The sequence below is a fragment of the Oncorhynchus gorbuscha genome, linkage group LG02, assembly GCF_021184085.1.
Source record: "Oncorhynchus gorbuscha isolate QuinsamMale2020 ecotype Even-year linkage group LG02, OgorEven_v1.0, whole genome shotgun sequence".
NCBI classification, from domain to species: Eukaryota; Metazoa; Chordata; class Actinopteri; order Salmoniformes; family Salmonidae; genus Oncorhynchus; species Oncorhynchus gorbuscha.
In genome coordinates this window covers 102,090,547-102,108,416 of record NC_060174.1, presented here as the reverse complement: position 1 = coordinate 102,108,416, position 17,870 = coordinate 102,090,547, and the positions used below count along the sequence as shown (strand labels likewise).

The 17,870-nt window shown below is 45.5% G+C and overlaps 1 protein-coding gene across 5 annotated transcripts in view; it reads right to left on the bottom strand.

The window, feature by feature from the left end:
• The window catches only part of afap1l1b (actin filament associated protein 1-like 1b), a 44,070-nt gene that overhangs the window by 4,010 nt on the left and 22,190 nt on the right, over positions 1-17,870 (bottom strand). For 3 of the 5 annotated variants that reach the window (XM_046329202.1, XM_046329219.1, XM_046329229.1), the window contains exons 1-13: positions 17,092-17,251; positions 12,818-12,943; positions 12,536-12,619; positions 12,308-12,405; positions 12,090-12,213; positions 11,748-11,846; positions 11,414-11,628; positions 10,986-11,258; positions 10,204-10,318; positions 9,414-9,569; positions 8,542-8,753; positions 8,272-8,417; positions 7,955-8,027 (exon numbers count right to left, since the gene is read on the bottom strand). In XM_046329202.1, the coding sequence (XP_046185158.1) occupies positions 7,955-8,027; positions 8,272-8,417; positions 8,542-8,753; positions 9,414-9,569; positions 10,204-10,318; positions 10,986-11,258; positions 11,414-11,628; positions 11,748-11,846; positions 12,090-12,213; positions 12,308-12,405; positions 12,536-12,619; positions 12,818-12,943; positions 17,092-17,173 (1,803 nt within the window). In that variant the 5' untranslated portion in view covers positions 17,174-17,251. Of the gene's footprint in view, positions 1-7,954; positions 8,028-8,271; positions 8,418-8,541; positions 8,754-9,413; positions 9,570-10,203; positions 10,319-10,985; positions 11,259-11,413; positions 11,629-11,747; positions 11,847-12,089; positions 12,214-12,307; positions 12,406-12,535; positions 12,620-12,817; positions 12,944-17,091; positions 17,253-17,870 lie in introns of those variants that run through there. The other 2 variants (XM_046329211.1, XM_046329238.1) reach the window with 2 other exon arrangements.

The window sequence follows — 17,870 nt, the reverse complement described above, 5'->3', positions numbered from 1 at the left end:
ATGATCACGCAGGATCCAGTCAATGAGTTCAACTTTTGATGGAGATTTCAAGACGGATTTGCAGATGCTCTGAAGTGTACACATTGTGTTGTGTGTGTCTGCAGAATAAACTGTGAAAGAGAACAGCACTGAGTCTCAAGGTCCTTAATGATGTCATAACCGCCATCGATAAGAGACATTACTGGGCAGCTGTGTTCATCGACCTGGCCAAGGCTTTCGACTCTGTCAATCACCACATTCTTATCAGACTCAACAGCCTTGGTTTCTCAAATGATTGCCTCGCCTGGTTCACCAACTACTTCTCTGATAGAGTTCAGTATGTCAAATCGGACGACCTGTTGTCCGGACCTCTGGCAGTCTCTATGGGGGTGCCACAGGGTTCAATTCTCGGGCTGACTCTCTTCTCTGTATACATCAATGATGTCGCTCTTGCTGCTGGTGATTCTCTGATCCACCTCTATGCAGACGACACCATTCTGTATACTTCTGGCCCTTCTTTGGACACTGTGTTAACTAACCTCCAGACGAGCTTCAATGCCATACGACTCTCCTTCCGTAGCCTCCAACTGCTCTTAAAACGCAAATAAAACTAAATGCATTGCCCGCACCTACCCGCCTATCCAGCATCACTACTCTGGATGGCTCTGACTTAGAATACATGGATAACTACAAATACCTAGGTGTCTGGCTAGACTGTAAACTCTCCTTCCAGACTCACATTAAGCATCTCCAATCAAAAATGTAATCTAGAATCGGCTTCCTATTTCGCAACAAAGCTTCCTTCACTTATGCTGCCAAACATACCCCCGTAAAACTGACCATCCTACCGAACCTTGACTTCGGCGATGTCATCTATAAAATAGCCTCCAACACTCTACTCAGCAAAATGGATGCAGTCTATCACAGTGCCATCCGTTTTGTCACCAAAGCCCCATACACTACCCATCATTGCAACCTGTACGCTCTCGTTGGCTGGCCCTCGCTTCATACTCGTCGCCAAACCCACTGGCTACAGGTTATCTACAAGTCTCTGCTAGGTAAAGCCCCACCCTATCTCAGCTCGCTGGTCACCATAGCAGCACCCACTCGTAGCACACGCTCCAGCAGGTATATCTCATTGGTCACCCCCAAAGCTAATTTGTCCTCTGGTCGCCTTTCCTTCCAGTTCTCTGCTGCCAATGACTGGAATGAACTGCAAAAATCACTGAAGCTGAAGATTCCCATCTCCCTCACTAACTTTAAGAACCAACTGTCAGAGCAGCTCACAGATCACTGCACCTGTTTATAGCCCATCTGTATACAGCCCATCTATCTACCTCATCCCCATACTGTATTTATTTATTTTGCTCCTTTTGCACCCCAGTATCTCTACTTGCACAACCATCTTCTCCACATCTACCATTCCAGTGTTTATTGCCATATTGTAATTACTTCACCACTATGGCCTATTTATTGCCTTAACTCCCTTATTTGACCTTCTTTGCACTCGCTGTATATAGACTTTGTTTTCCTTTTATTTCTACTGTATTATTGACTGTATGTTTTGTTTATTCCATGTGTAACTCTGTGTTGCTGTGTGTGTCGAACTGCTATGCTTTATCTTGGCCAGGTCGCAGTTGCAAATGAGAACTTGTTCTCAACTAGCCTACCTGGTTAAATAAAAGGTGAAATCAATAAATAAAATGTTAAAAAATATTCTAAAATCTTCATAAAAATCTGCCATTTCAGAGTTTACTTTATGAAAATTTAGCGCCAGACAAGTTGATAGGTAAGATTTTAATTTACCCGACATTTGAGAAATGTTATGGACATCCATATGCTTTCAGATCCAACATGGCGCAGACAGTGCCATCAATAAACGAGTGATGTTGGCCAAATTAGGGTTAGGTGCCTACTGTATGAGAGAAACAGTGCAGCCCAGTCAAAACTGTTCGCTGCTCTGGCCCCCCAATGGTGGAACAAACTCCCTCACGACGCCAGGACAGCGGAGTCAATCACCACCTTCCGGAGACACCTGAAACCCCACCTCTTTAAGGAATACCTAGGATAGGATAAGTAATCCCTGTCACCCCCACCCCCCCCTTTAAGATTTAGATGCACTATTGTAAAGTGACTGTTCCACTGGATGTCATAAGGTGAATGCACCAATTTGTAAGTCGCTCTGGATAAGAGCGTCTGCTAAATGACTTAAATGTAATGTAATGTAATGAAAGTTCGGTCCCCTTCACTTTTTACACATTTTGTTACGTTACAGCCTTATTCTGAAATTAATTACATTTCCTCAATCTACACATAATAAGCCATAATGATGAACAAAAACAGGTTTTTACACATTTTTGCAAACGTATATAAAAAAATAAAAACATAAATACCTTATTTACATAAGTATTCAGATCTTTGCTATGAAACACATTTTCAGGGGCAGGGACTGGGAGACCAGTCAGGATCGAGGGAAAGATGAACAGGGCAAAGTACAGAGAGATCCTTGATGGAAACCTGCTCCAGAGCACTCAGGACCTCAGACTAGAGCGAAGGTTCACCTTCCAACAGGACAACGACCCTAAGCACACAGCCAAGACAGCGCAGGAGTGGCTTCAGGACAAGTCTCTGAATGTCTCTGGCCCAGCCAGAGCCCGGATTTGAACCTGATCGAACATCTCTGGAGAGACCTGAAAATAACTGTGCAGCAACACTCCCCATCCAACCTGACAGAGCTTGAGAAGATCTGCTGAAAAGAATGGGATAAACTCCCCAAATACAGGTGTGCCAAGCATGAAGCATCATACCCAAGAAGACTCAAGGCTATAATCGCTGCCCAAGGTGCTTCAACAAAGTACTGAGTGGGTCTGAAAACATCTGTAAATGTGATATCAGTTTTTTCTTTGTAATAAATTTGCAAAAATGTCTAAAACAAAAGTTTTTGCTTTGTCATTATGGGGTATTGTGTGTAGATTAATGAGGGGGAAAAAACATGTTTTTTTGTCAATTTTAGAATAAGGATGTATTGTAACAATGTGGAAAAAGTGAAGGGGTCTGAATACTTTACGCATACACTTTATATACAACACCAGTCAAAAGTTTGGCCACACCTACTCAATCAAGGGTTTTTCTTTATTTTACTTTTTTCTACATTGTAGAATAATAGTGAAGACATCAAAACTGAAACACATATGGAATCATGTAGTAACCAAAAAAGTGTTTATATTATACATTTGAGATTCTTCAAAGTAGCCACCCTTGGCCTTGTTGAAAGCTTTGCACACTCCTGGCATTCTCTCAACCACCTTCATGAGGTAGTCACCAGGAATGCATTTCAATTAACACAATCAATTGTGTTGTGACAAGGTAATGGTGGTATACAGAAGACAGCCCTATTTGGTAAAAGACCAAGTCCATATTATGGCAAGAACTGCTCAAATAAGCAAAGAGAAACGACAGTCCATCATTACTTGAAGGTCAGTCAATGTGGAGAATTTCAAGAACTTTGAGTTTCTTCAAGTGCAGTCGCAAAAACCAAGCGGTATGATGAAACTGGCTCTCATGAGGACAGGAAAGGAAGACCCAGAGTTACCTCTGCTGCAGAGGATAAGTTCATTAGAGATACCAGCCCCAGACTGCAGTCCAAATAAATGCTTCAGAGTTAAAGTAACAGACACATCTCAACATCAACTGTTTAGAGGAGAATGCGTGAATCAGGCCTTCATGGCCCCCCTCCCCAGAGAGAGGTTCGAAGAAAGGCACGAGGGAGAGGAGGAAGGCAGAGGACATGGGGGCCTGGTAGTAGAGTAGCTGCATGGAGTTAACCTGGAGCTCATGCTGTTTCACACCTACCCACTGAGATAGGGGAGTGGGGGGGAGAGAGAGAGGGAGGTGGGGGGAGAGAGAGGGAGGGATGTGGGTGGAGAGAGGGAGGGATGTGGGTGGGTGGGAGAGAGGGAGGTGGGGGGAGAGAGGGAGGTGGTGGGAGAGAGAGGGAGGTGGGGGGGGAGAGGGACGGGGGGGGGAGAGAGGGAGGGATGTGGGTGGGGGGAGAGGGACGTGGGGGGAGAGGGGGGGGGGGGAGGGACGTGGGGGGAGAGGGAGGTGGGGGGAGAGAGGGAGGGATGTGGGTGGGGGGGGGAGAGAGAGGGAGGTGGGGGGAGAGAGAGAAGGAGGTGGGGGGAGAGAGAGAAGGAGGTGGGGGGAGAGGGAGGGATGTGGGTGGGGGGGGGGGAGGGATGTGGGGGGGGGAGAGAGGGAGGGATGTGGGGGGAGTGAGGGAGGGATGTGGGGGGGGAGGAGGGGGTGGGGGGAGAGAGGGAGGGATGTGGGTGGGGGGAGGAGAGAGGTGGGGGGGAGAGAGAGGGAGGTGGGGGGAGAGAGAGAAGGAGGTGGGGGGAGAGAGAGAAGGAGGTGGGGGGGAGAGGGAGGGATGTGGGTGGGGGGAGGGAGGGATGTGGGGGGGAGAGAGGGAGGGATGTGGGGGGAGGAGTGAGGGAGGGATGTGGGGGGGTGTGGGGGGAGGAGGGGGTGGGGGGTGGGGGGAGGAGAGGGGGGTGGGGGGGAGAGGGGGGAGATGTATCATCAATGAATTATGAGGCCTGTGATAATAGTACAATACACCTTGATAATAGAAGGTTTAAATAAGACAAGAAAGTCCACTAACGTGTTCTAGTCTGCCCGCATCCCAACTAGCACCCTATTCCCTTTCAAGTGCACTACTTTTGACCAGGACTCATAGGGAATAGGGTGCCATTGGTCCTTCTGTAGCTCAGTTGGTAGAGCATGGCGCTTGTAACGCCAGGGTAGTGGGTTCGATCCCCGGGACCACCCATACGTAGAATGTATGCACACATGACTGTAAGTCGCTTTGGATAAAAGCGTCTGCTAAATGGCATATATTATATTATTATTATATTATGGTCAAACTGCTGCAAAGAAACCACTACTAAAGGACAGAGAAGAAGAGACTTGCCTGGGCCAAGAAACACAAACAATGGACATTAGACCGGTAGAAATCTGTCCTTTGGTCTGATGAGTCCAAATGTGTGTTTTTTTGTTCCAACCGCTGTGTCTTTGTTAATTGCAGAGTTGGTGAACGGATGATCTCACCATGTGTGGTTCCCACTGTGAAGCATGGAGGAAGTGGTGTGGGGGTGCTTTGCTGGTGACACTGTCTATGATTTATTTAGAATTCAAGGGACACTTAACCAGCATAGCTACCACAGCATTCTGCAGCGATACGCCATCCCATCTGGTTTGAGCTTAGCGGGACTATCATTTGTTTTTCAACAGGAAAATGACCAAACACACCTCCAGGCTGTGTAAAGGCTATTTTACCAAGAAGGAGAGTGCTGCATCAGATGACCTGGCCTCCACAATCACCCGGCCTCCACAATCACCCGGCCTCCACAATCACCCGGCCTCCACAATCACCCGGTCTCCACAATCACCCGGCCTCCACAATCACCCGGCCACCACAATCACCCGACCACCACAATCACCCGACCTCAACCCAACTGAGATGTTTTGGGATGAGTTGGACCACAGAGTGAAGGAAAAGGGTGGCTACTTTGAAGAATCTAAAATATATTTTGATTTGTTAAACACTTTTTTTGGTTACTATATGATTCCATGTGTTTTTCATAGTTTTGATGTCTTCACTGTTATTCTACAATGTAGAAAATAGTACAAATAAAGAAAAACCCTTGAATGAGTAGGTGTGTCCAAACGTTTGACTGGTATTGTATAAATAAAGGAAGAGAAGCATAGGTCTAACACCAGAGAGATAGAGAGACAGTGGTGGAAAAGTACTTGATTCTCATACTTGATTGAAAGTCAACATACCTTAGAAAATGACTCAAGTGAAAGTCACCCAGTAAACGTTTGAATAAAAGTCCAAGTATTTGGTTTTAAATATTTACTCAAGTATCAAAAGTAAATGTAATTGCTAAAATATACTTAAGTGTCAAAAGTATACATCATTGTAAATTCCTTATATTAAGCAAACCAGACTGCACGATATTCTTGTTTTTTTTTTGCCAGGGGTACACCCCGACATAATTTACAAATGAAGCATTTGAGGCAATAGATGATCAGGGATGCTCTCTTGATAAGTGTGTGAATTGGACCATTCTCCTGTCCTGCTAAGCATTCAAAATGTAACTAGTACATTTTGTTTTCAGAAAATGTATGGAGTAAAAGACAAACATTATAAATGGTAAAGTAATATAAATAGAATATAAATAGTAAAGTAATATAAATAGAATATAAATAGTAAAGTAATGTAAATAGAATATAAATAGTAAAGTAATGTAAATAGAATATAAATGGTAAAATACAGATACCCACAAAAGCTACTTAAGTAGTATTTTTACTTAAGTACTTTACACTACTGAAGACATATGCCGGTGGCATGCTACGACACCGACATGCTACGACACCGACATGCTACGACACCGACATGCTACGACACCGACATGCTACGACACCGACATGCTACGACACCGACATGCTACGACCCCGACATGCTACGACCCAGTCATGCTACGACACCGACATGCTACGACACCGACATGCTACGACACCGACATGCTACGACACCGACATGCTACGACCCAGACATGTTACGACACCGACATGCTACGACACCGACATGCTACGACACCGACATGCTACGACACCGACATGCTACGACACCGACATGCTACGACACCGACATGCTACGACCCAGACATGTTACGACACCGACATGCTACGACACCGACATGCTACGACACCGACATGCTACGACACCGACATGCTACTACACCGACATGCTACTACACCGACATGCTACGACACCGACATGCTACGACACCGACATGCTACGACACCGACATGCTACGACACCGACATGCTACGACACCGACATGCTACGACACCGACATGCATTTCCTTAATGTCAGATGGCTACTGCATCTGCTATACAGAAGGAGGGTAATTTGTTCATTTTCCATCTGAATGTTTTGTGTAAAGATAAGCATAGCCTAGTGGACTAGTAACCGGAAGGTTGCGAGTTCAAACCCCCCGAGCTGACAAGGTACAAATCTGTCGTTCTGCCCCTGAACAGGCAGTTAACCCACTGTTCCCAGGCCGTCATTGAAAATAAGAACAAGTCAGTTAAGAATGTCTGAAACAGACTGTTGGAGCGTCAGGGCGCACTGCCTTCATATCATAGGCCTGTAGTAGATAAAGCTTAATAATAGCCATAGCAAAGCTTCAGAAACATTTCTAAACTTTAGTGTAATATCAAAAGTCAGTCAAGTCGTTGTTAATAGTGAAAATACGAGCAGAAGAACGAATGTGAACCAGTGGGGGGGGGGGGGGGGGGAACGCACTACCCTCCTGTGCACAATAAAGAAAAACACTCAACCCTCCCCTACTTTGGACCAACCCTCCCCTACTTTGGACCACCCCTCCCCCAGTACATTTCGATCTGTCCCACACACAACTCAGAGTTCTGATGAGCTACTTTCAGAGCACATCCCTGGAGTGTCGTCTATACCCTCCCACATATCCACAGAGGAGCCTGCAGGCCTTCAGAATGCTGTAGAATTAAAATCCCTATGACTCCTACTCCCTGATTCTGTGGGGAGATATGGGAGTATATAGGAACAGATAATTCATCAAACTGGATCCTTAGGATTCCATCTACAGTTATGGGTGTGAACATAGAGCTGGGGATTCCTTAGATGTGAATCTCAACCAAAGGAAGCCTGGGTTTTTGCTACAGTTCAGAGGTTGCTGGTATACTGCTGTCTCATGCTCAGCCAATAGGGTTTGGTTAACCTGTTTTTCTTGAAATGTGGTTTCTTTCCCACAAAATAAAAATAAGGGTGTGGAGCTTTCCCACTTTCAAAATGAAATGAAATGAAAGTTTGTCATTATGATGTGTCAACAAGTTAAAACATGTTTAGTATTCGTATCTCCTCACCAATATGCTCTCATAAGGAACCTCGTCATACGTTCTGGAGTCTGTCGAGGCACTGCTGGAGGAGGTAGCCCATCTATAGAACAGGAAGAGGCTAGCATTGTCATAACAACCATACCGTGCAGAAAGACCCTAGTAGAATTGTCAAAATACCGGTGGTAAAATGTTGGTACTCTGATGAAAACCTCCAAATAGACAAACCGATTCAGCATTTCAAGAGTCAAGCATTTATCCCTATGACCATCTGGCATTATACATGTACTCCCCTTAAAATATAAAGCCCTGTAAGCATTTGGAAATGAACCCAGCCTCAGACTCACAGGAAGGAGTGTCTTGCTGCGTCTGTGATGCTAGTGATGGTGTCCACGTCCACATAGTCATAGTGCAAAGCCTCAGGGCTGGTGGCACAGCCAGACTCTGCCAGCAGAACCCCCAGCCAACGGCCCATCTCTTCTGAACAGCTGGCCTGTTGGACACACAGAGACACCACATGGCACTGATCCCAAAGGGGACTAGAACCCACGAGACGGACCGGAGAGACTGGTCAAGGGACAGGGGACATTGGGCTACATATACACGCACAAACATACCTCCAAGGCAGCCACCTCGTTGCCTCCTTGCAGGATGCGGAAGGCGAAGGGGTGATTAGGCCCTACTCCAGGTATGACCTCAGCCCCATGGAGGACCACAGCTCTTACATGAGTACCCAGGTCGCCCCGGTCTTTGTGAAGGTACAGTGTTCCACTCCTCACACAGCACCATCTCTCCCTCCAACACTGGCTCAGCAGTAGATTTAGGTAACCTGAGGACAGGAACACATCAATACTTTCCAGAAAAAAGGTAATTACACGGAGCAGTAGAGATGAAAATAACAGCTTTTAAAAGGTGGGAAGCCAACAGACAAGCAGCAACATAGTAAATACCAGAGACATGATTGTGGGATGAACATGTCATATATGACGTGGATGGCCTCCCGAGTGGTGCCGTGGTCTAAGGCATTGCATCACAGTGCTAGCTGTGCCACTAGAGATTCTGGGTTCGAGTCCAGGCTCTGTCGCAGCCGGCCGTGACCTGGGAGACCCATGGGGCGGTGCACAATTGGCCCACCGTCGTCCTGGTTAGGGGAGGGTTTGGCCGGCAGGGATGTCTCTGTCCCATCGTGCACTAGCGACTCCTGTGACGGGCCGAGCACAGTGCACACTGACACGATCGCCAGGTGTACAGTGTTTCCTCCGACACATTGGTGTGGCTGGCTTCCAGCTTAAGTGGGCATTGTGTGAAGAAGCAGTGAGCCTTGGTTGGGTTGTGTTTCGGAGGACTCACGGCTCTCGACCTTCACCTCTCCCAAGTCCGTACGGGAGTTGCAACGATGAGACAAGACTCCAATTGGATACCACGAAAAAGGGGAGAAAAAGGGGTTAAAAAAAGATACATATGTATGACATGGATGCGGGGTGCTCACCACAGCGGGGGTTGTCGTCATGGTGGTAGGAGGACGGAGCGTCTCCTGGGAGAGGAGGCTTCTTCTTAGAGAAACTGATGATCCTGGTGATCTTCCGTCCAGCCGCTCTGCTCATAGACCCCGTCAGCTCTGAAAACGCCCCCCTCTTCCCCTTCCCTAAACAGAAACACACCGGCGTCAGCAGAGTCGTTTACAAAAGAGTCATTTACTAGATCATTTATTGTGTGTCTGAAAGGGCCTGTTTTAGTTAGCCATTTACTGGAGGCTCATGTTCCAATGTGGCACACTCTATTGGCAATCGAACAATATAGGCAAATGTAGTTCAGTGCTTCTAAAAATGTTGTTTTGGGATCTGTCGCCCCGGTTCGCTACCGCTCTGCCTTGTGTACGTCTGTCCTATGATGTCATTGTGAGACAAAGGCAGGAAGAGGGCAGGAAGGATGGTTCTGCTCCGGGCCACACTTCCTCTGTCTTTTATCTGCTTTAGTTAAAACAACCCAACTTTGACCCCTTCTTCTGACTCAGGAACATAGATCACTCTACTTTCTCCTTCCCTATGTTTTCCTCTGTCTTAAGGTTGGCAAAGCCACTGCCCTACAGTGTTTCATTTCAATCTGCTTGGGCCTGTGCCTCAGTTTAAAAAGGGTTCTAGAATGTAACAAAATGACGTATCTAAAAGTGGTCTTTTGAATCTCAGAATGCAGACTAGTAAAACACAAAGCTACAGTAGAACAGCAGAAACCAGACACCCAGGGAAGTTCAGGTATGTTGAGGCAGATTGGGGCCTAACCTTCACAGTTGTCACGGAGCTGACCAGAGGGCAGGTTGTCACCTGTGGCCACGCTGTCAGAGTCAGAGGTGTGCTTGTCAACCAACACTACAGTGTGCTTGTCAGCTCCTAGTAACTAGAGAGAAGAGAGGGGGCGAAATTAGGTTAGTGGACACACACACACGCGCGCAGCAATGAGAAAGATTTCCAGCTAGGACATACACACTGTGTGCCTCTGTCCACAGCCATAGATTTAGGCTATAATAGAATGGCTGTGTTTTCCTCTATGTGGAGTTTCAGTTGCTGATTACTAGACTATTCAGTCAGCTGTTTTTAACAGTCAGAAGGCAGCATTAGAGCATCAACCACTCCTCTGAGTGATGACACGGAGGGGGGGGGGGGTTCAAACAGGGTGGACGTCTGTCCTGTCTGGTTATTTCCTGAACTGCTTTCTTCTGTCTGGTTATTTCCTGAACTGCTTTCATTCTGTCTGGTTATTTACTGAACTGCTTTCATTCTGTCTGGTTATTTCCTGAACTGCTTTCATTCTGTCTGGTTATTTACTGAACTGCTTTCACTCTGTCTGGTTATTTCCTGAACTGCTTTCATTCTGTCTGGTTATTTCCTGAACTGCTTTCACTCTGTCTGGTTATTTCCTGAACTGCTTTCACTCTGTCTGGTTATTTCCTGAACTGCTTTCATTCTGTCTGGTTATTTCCTGAACTGTGTTCAGAAGGCTGTGTTGGGTTACAGGCCTATAGACTGAGTATGGTATCTAGCAGGGTTACTGAGGGGAGACCCACCTTGTCCAGCTCCATCTTCCTCTGAATCATAGGAGAGGATGAGCCCTCTAATCCTTCACTGCTGGTGGCTTGACTGGCCACCTCCCGGATCACCTTGAGCCATCGTTCTGCCTGCTCCTTGCTCTGGACAGCCAGCACCAAGGCCTCTCCACCAGGCAGGGAGAAACGCAGCTCGTGCTTCTTGCGGCGCGCCTCTTTGGGAATGTAGATGACGTTACACAGGTTCAGCGGCAGCTCAATGTGTGGGCTTCTGTCTTTAATGCTCTTGTAGCACTGCAGAGGAACACACGGATAAACTGTTATTTATTTATTTTATATATTTACAACTGATTTTAAAATACTTTACTGCAGATCACTCCTAATATCTAAATGTGTCTCAATTAGATCAGGCCTAATGTGTAATAAACCTTTAATAATAAAGGCCCTACCTGTAATCTGTTGTCACGGACGACCGTCAACTGTTTGGCCCATTGGCCGAAGCGTTTCTTGCGCAGCAAAAAGGCACAGATACGACAGTCCTTCATGGGGCCCACAGAGTTCTCCTCTGACTGCCACCTCTGACGAGTCCTGTCCTGGCCCTTCGCCTCCTCATCCTCCTCATCATACGATTCATAGGAGCTGCTCAGCGCGTCTGAATCAGCGTCTGGAGAACAACCAAGGATAACAGATAAGGTGGTTCCTCCTCCCTTCGAAACATACAGATGTAGTAGCATCAAGTACACATTCATCTCAACCGGGTGCTATGATTTCATTCATACTCACATGAGTTCTTGTGCGGGCCATTGATTTGGGTGATGGGGTAATTATTGTCAGCATCCTCATAATATGCATCTTCAATGGAATTTGGGGGACTTGCGCTGACTAGAAGGAAGCAGGGGACAGAGGACACAGATCAGAGATAAGCCAACAGTAAGAGTGTGTAGCACAGTAGGTTGGTGGCCCCTTAACTGACGAGGACAGGCTCATAGTAATGAACTCCATTACAGCCATTACTATGAGCCTCTACTCCCCTCAATTCTCCTGTGTTGTGTGCCGTGTATGGACAGTGAGTTGGGGTGGTTATGAATAGGCGACGGCAGGGAGGACGTGTGACTGCCTACTCACTGCGTTTGGTGATGTTGGCGGTGATGTATTGGGTCGCTGTGCCTGGATCCAGGGGCACTGCCTCCTCATAATAGTCCTCTGGGGGAGGGGTGGTTGGCAGAGGAGGTGGGGTGTCAGTGGGACTCTGGGGGAATTAACGTTAGGAGAAATTCAATAAACAAAAGTGTTATAGACAAAGTTCTGATGCATTTATACAGTACTGTCAAAAAGGCTCTCACTTTTGAGGGCGGTATTTTGGGGGTTTCCTCCTCAACCGGTTCCTCCTCCTCAACCGGTTCCTTTAGTTCTTCTGGGGAGGGTCTGAACTCATCCAGGTCTGTTGGGATAATGTAATATACACATCACTAAAGAATGACTGATCATATCATTGTTTACTCTATATTAGCATCGTCTAGAAAGTCATTCTTCTTCTATATGAAATAACACAGATATGTTATTTAACTCACCGAATTCCTCAAACAGGGATTCCACAAAGCTGGTGCCATTTCCGTAAAGAGAAGTGTTCATGTATATGAAGTCTGATCCATTCACTTTAACAGAGAAGAGAATGTAAACAAATACACACACACACACACACACACACACACACACACACACACACACACACACACACACACACACACACACACACACACACACACACACACACACACACACACACACACACACACACACACACACACACACACACACACACACACACACACACACACACACACACACAGTACCTGATGGCTGCAGCTGCCCCAGGAGGCTCCGGACTGTGCTCATCTTCTCCGTTGTGGCCCTGCTCACACTCTCCTGGTCCAGCAGCTTCAGCAGCATGTTCAGCTCACTCACCAGGTGCTCCATCGCTGCGGGGAGATAAGAAGAACAACAAGTCACAGGTCACTTCTGAAACAATGAGCGACAGTTTCAAGCGATTGTACAATATGATGTCAATTACTGAGCAAATCTATCAACGGTGATGGTAAGACTCATTACTTTTACATTTGAGTCATTTAGCAGATGGACTTAGATAACTGGGCGAGACAACCATATATCACAGAGAGCAACATTTTTCCTCCAAGTAACTATCAGCAGAGTCAGCGCTGGTAAGAAAAGACAAGTATAAAGGGTTATTTCATTACCGATTACAACTATTGCTTTCCAACTCAACAATCAAGCCCGCTTCATAATATGCTGAGGCCCTATTCATGGGCCAACTGCGCTGACAACAGAAGTGGTTATGGGTGGAGCTAACCTCAGATATCTGGTTGTATTGGCCTGCGTCTGGAAGAACTCAGACAAAATAATCACAGTGTGGGATCTGGCGGCTTGATGCAATAAACAGGTGCGATAGGCTTTCATCAGCCTGTCACAAAAACAGAACCAGGGATTGACATTACGGTCTGGATGGCTCTCTCCCATTGGGTAAGTCAGGTGTAGTTTTTGTTGCCCTGAAGAAGCCTGATGATCACCTGAACATGGAAAGTATTTTCACCTACACACAGTGGAGGAACCAGAAAGACCAGACCACTGCAATTCTTTGCGTTCAGACTCAACTTGCATAACTGCTCAGGTCCCTTTCCCCCGGGCAATAGAGCAACCCTTAGCTCAAGTGTCCAAAAGAAAGGAACTCCACATTTTGGAAGAATTTCCACATGTCAATTTCAAGATGTTTTCCACGTGTAGAACTCTTAGTTGTTAGATATTACTGCACAGTTGGAGCTAGGAACACAAGCATTTCACTACACCCGCAATAACATCTGCTAAATATGTGTATGCTACCAATAACATTTGATTTGAGATTTGATTTATCAACCTATCTTCCTGGCATTGTGATGAGAGGGTCCCAGCATAGCACCCTCAAACCCATGACAGGACCATTTAACTAAATCTGTTTAACAGCTCCCCTGGTGATAAGTGATTCATCTTATCTGTAGTGGGTCATTCCTGGAGCTGAGAGGAGATTACCGTGCCACCAGGCACTGGGGCTCCCCTGGAGAGGAGCATCTCTCTATCACACACACACACACACACACACACACACACACACACACACACACACACACACACACACACACACACACACACACACACACACACACACACACACACACACACACACACACACACACACACACACACACACACACACACACACACACACACACACACACACACACACACACACACACACACACACACACACACACACACACGACTTTGTAGGCAGTAATCTCAGGCCTACCTGTTTTTCTTTGATGTCTCTGGAAGTGAGAGATGTTTTTCCTAGTCAGAAGTTTCCAGTAGAATATGGGCCTGTTTTTGTAGCTTTTAGTGCTGAAGGTTGTTGTCTCTATCTCTGCTCATAGCAGATCAAACAACCTGTCGGTCTAAGTGTTTTATTTCTCTACCCACAGCAACAAACTGATCAGCTTCAGAGAGTAGACCTGAAGTGCTTTGTGAGCAGAGGTCTTCATGTAGAAACAAGGCTAACTGTAAGGTTATGTTGGCACAGTCATGACCTCTCAGAATCCCATTGGAAAATGTCTGCTCTCTTGGCTTCTTGCTTTTGTTGCAGAAGTTACTCTGTAATAACACCATACAACCCTTACCTATCAAACAAGAGTAAACAAGTTCAGCACAACCACTGTGATTTCAGATGACTTCACAACCCTCTGAATACAGTCCAGTTAGAGTTGTTTAGAAGTGGGGTGCCGCAACGTCTGGGCTGGTCAGAAAGTCAGAGGTTTCCTGGTCAGCTTATTGGAACAGTCGTGTCAGTGACAGGTCAGGGATCAGTCTGAAAGTCAGGTTTCCTGGTCAGCTTATTGGAACAGTCGTCTCAGTGACAGGTCAGGGATCAGTCTGAAAGTCAGGTTTCCTGGTCAGCTTATTGGAACAGTCGTATCAGTGGCAGGTCAGGGATCAGTCTGAAAGTCAGGTTTCCTGGTCAGCTTATTGGAACAGTCGTATCAGTGGCAGGTCAGGGATCAGTCTGAAAGTCAGGTTTCCTGGTCAGCTTATTGGAACAGTCGTATCAGTGACAGGTCAGGGATCAGTCTGAAAGTCAGGTTTCCTGGTCAGAATTATTCAGCCCCTTTACTTTCAGTGCAGCAAACTCTCTCCAGAAGTTCAGTGAGTATCTCTGAATGATCCAACGTTGACCTAAATGACTAATGATGATAAATACAATCCACCTGTGTGTAATCAAGTCTCCGTATCAAGACAATGATCCAAAACAAAGCAAAATCTACAATGGAATGGTTAAAAAATAAACATATCCAGGTGTTAGAATGGCCAAGTGAAAGTCCAGACCTGAATCCAATCGAGAATCTGTGGAAAGAACTGAAAACTGCTGTTCACAAATGCTCTCCATCCAACCCCACTGAGCTCGAGCTGTTTTGCAAGGAGGAATGGGACAAAATGTCAGTCTCTCGATGTGCAAAACTGATAGAGACATACCCCAAGCGATTTACAGCTGTAATCGCAGCAAAAGGTGGCGCTACAAAGTATTAACTTAAGGGGGCTGAATAATTTTGCACGCCCAATTTTTCAGTTTTTGATTTGTTAAAAAAGTTTGAAATATCCAATAAATGTCGTTCCACTTCATGATTGTGTCCCACTTGTTGTTGATTCTTCACAAAAAATACAGTTTTATATCTTTATGTTTGAAGCCTGAAATGTGGCAAAAGGTCGCAAAGTTCAAGGGGGCCGAATACTTTCGCAAGGCTCTGTATATGGGTAAGAGAGTCTAGCTGGCTACATTTTCAGATATTATATGTTTCTAATTTAGCCAGAAAGTAATTTATTGCGAGTAAAAGCGTACTTTTAGCTAGCTAACATTAGCTGGCTGGCTCATTAGCATTATGTGTATGATGTCATCCTTATCTCAGAGAAATTTGTATTGCTAGTTCTAGCCTAATGTTAGCTAGCTAGCTAAAATTGAACCTAGCTAGATGGTTAGCTTTAGCTAACTGTAGATACATGGAGGGTAGTAACGTCAGGAGTTGGGATTATGGTTCATTGTTTAGCTAGCTAGCTACATGTCTTAACAAAATACTCCACTATGCAAGTAACCATTTCATTGTACCGTTTACACCTTCTAACAAGCTAGAAACTAACCAAAAACATTGTTTAGAAAGTTGCTTTTAGTTGCCTGGTTTGTTAGATTGACAAACACTAAATACATGTTTAAACTAATAGGTTTATTGGTGTTGAAATACACCATTTATGCTGTTTTGGACCACCGTGCTGCTGTCTTTATACTGTTTCATAACAACAATGACAAGTTTGATGTCGGAACGACAATAGAATGTTCATGATGTCATTGCGACAACTCTATACAGACATGTCGATAGACATAGTAGAAACCAGTCTCGAGTCTTGAAATCTTTGGTTGTACACTACCGTACTCCCTGTTTAGCACATGGCCTCACGTGTATCCTTAAAGACATGGATGGGGCTAAAGCTTAACAGGGTGTGAACAATACTTAATAGGTGTAGACAAAGAAGAGCTCTCCAGTAGGTGTCCCAAAACATTCAAGAGCCATTTTCGTAAAACTACTTTCCCATGTGTTCCCCAACTGCTGTGTATGATATACCATTTTCTAGCTTTAAATCTACTTTTATCCAATATAAAAAAAAACACAATTTCAAGTTTTGCTACATAAGACCAAAACGAGGTGGTCGGTCACAATAAACATCTCTGTAATAACAAATCCCCTCTCTCAATATCAAGGAACGGAAATGAACTGGCCCTGTCAAAACATAACTGTCTGAAAAGTAGTCAACTTTCAGAGATAATTGAGAAAACATCCACACATCGTCAGGAAGTGGAGATCCAGTACTCAGTAGAACCAACCATAAGACTAATCACATGATCTACACGGACATCCATCTCCAATTCAAATGTTACAGTCCTGAGAGACGAGGACAAACACAACCCACACAGACCACTAAGAGAGAGGCTGCCAAGACAGTATAATACAAGCATGCAGTCGATTTGGTTGCTTACCGGCTTCAACAGCTGAAGAAGAAGAAAGCCCACCATTTCCCAAAAACAGCTCCAGTGAGAAATGCTGTGGTAATCCACACATCAGCTGTGGTCGTCTCTGGATGATTGCAGAGCTCTCAACACACAGTCATTTAACTCACTCCCTCGCTCGCTCCTACCCTGGTATTGTGGTATCTAGTGGGCTGGGCTCAAAAAATGTATTCTCTTGCTGTTACACCCTCCACTCGCTCTACTTCGTCGCTCCGTGTCAGTCTCTATGTCAGTCTCTCAGTCAGTCTGTCAGTCAGTCTCTCAGTCAGTCTGTCAGTCAGTCTCTCTGTCAGTCAGTCTCTCTGTCAGTCAGTCTCTCTGTCAGTCTCTCTGTCAGTCTCTCTGTCTGTCAGTCTCTCTGTCAGTCAGTCTCTCTGTCAGTCAGTCTCTCTGTCAGTCAGTCTCTCTGTCAGTCAGTCTCTCTGCCCATCTGAGACGTCACACACCATCTTTAAATTTCATCTACTTGTCTTTGAGGGGTTCCACTTCTCCGGGTTGGGTCTCTAGTACGATTGTAAACATACCGGTAGTTTACCGATGTTACCAGAATCGTCAGTAATTTTGGTCATTAACAGAAAATCTATCATAACTTTGATAATCTTGAGTTATGAGGTGATGGTTCATGAGTTTCTAGTAGATAGACCATACGGTTCATGAGTTTCTAGTAGATAGACCATACGGTTCATGAGTTTCTAGTAGATAGACCATACGGTTCATGAGTTTCTAGTAGATAGACCAGACGGTTCATG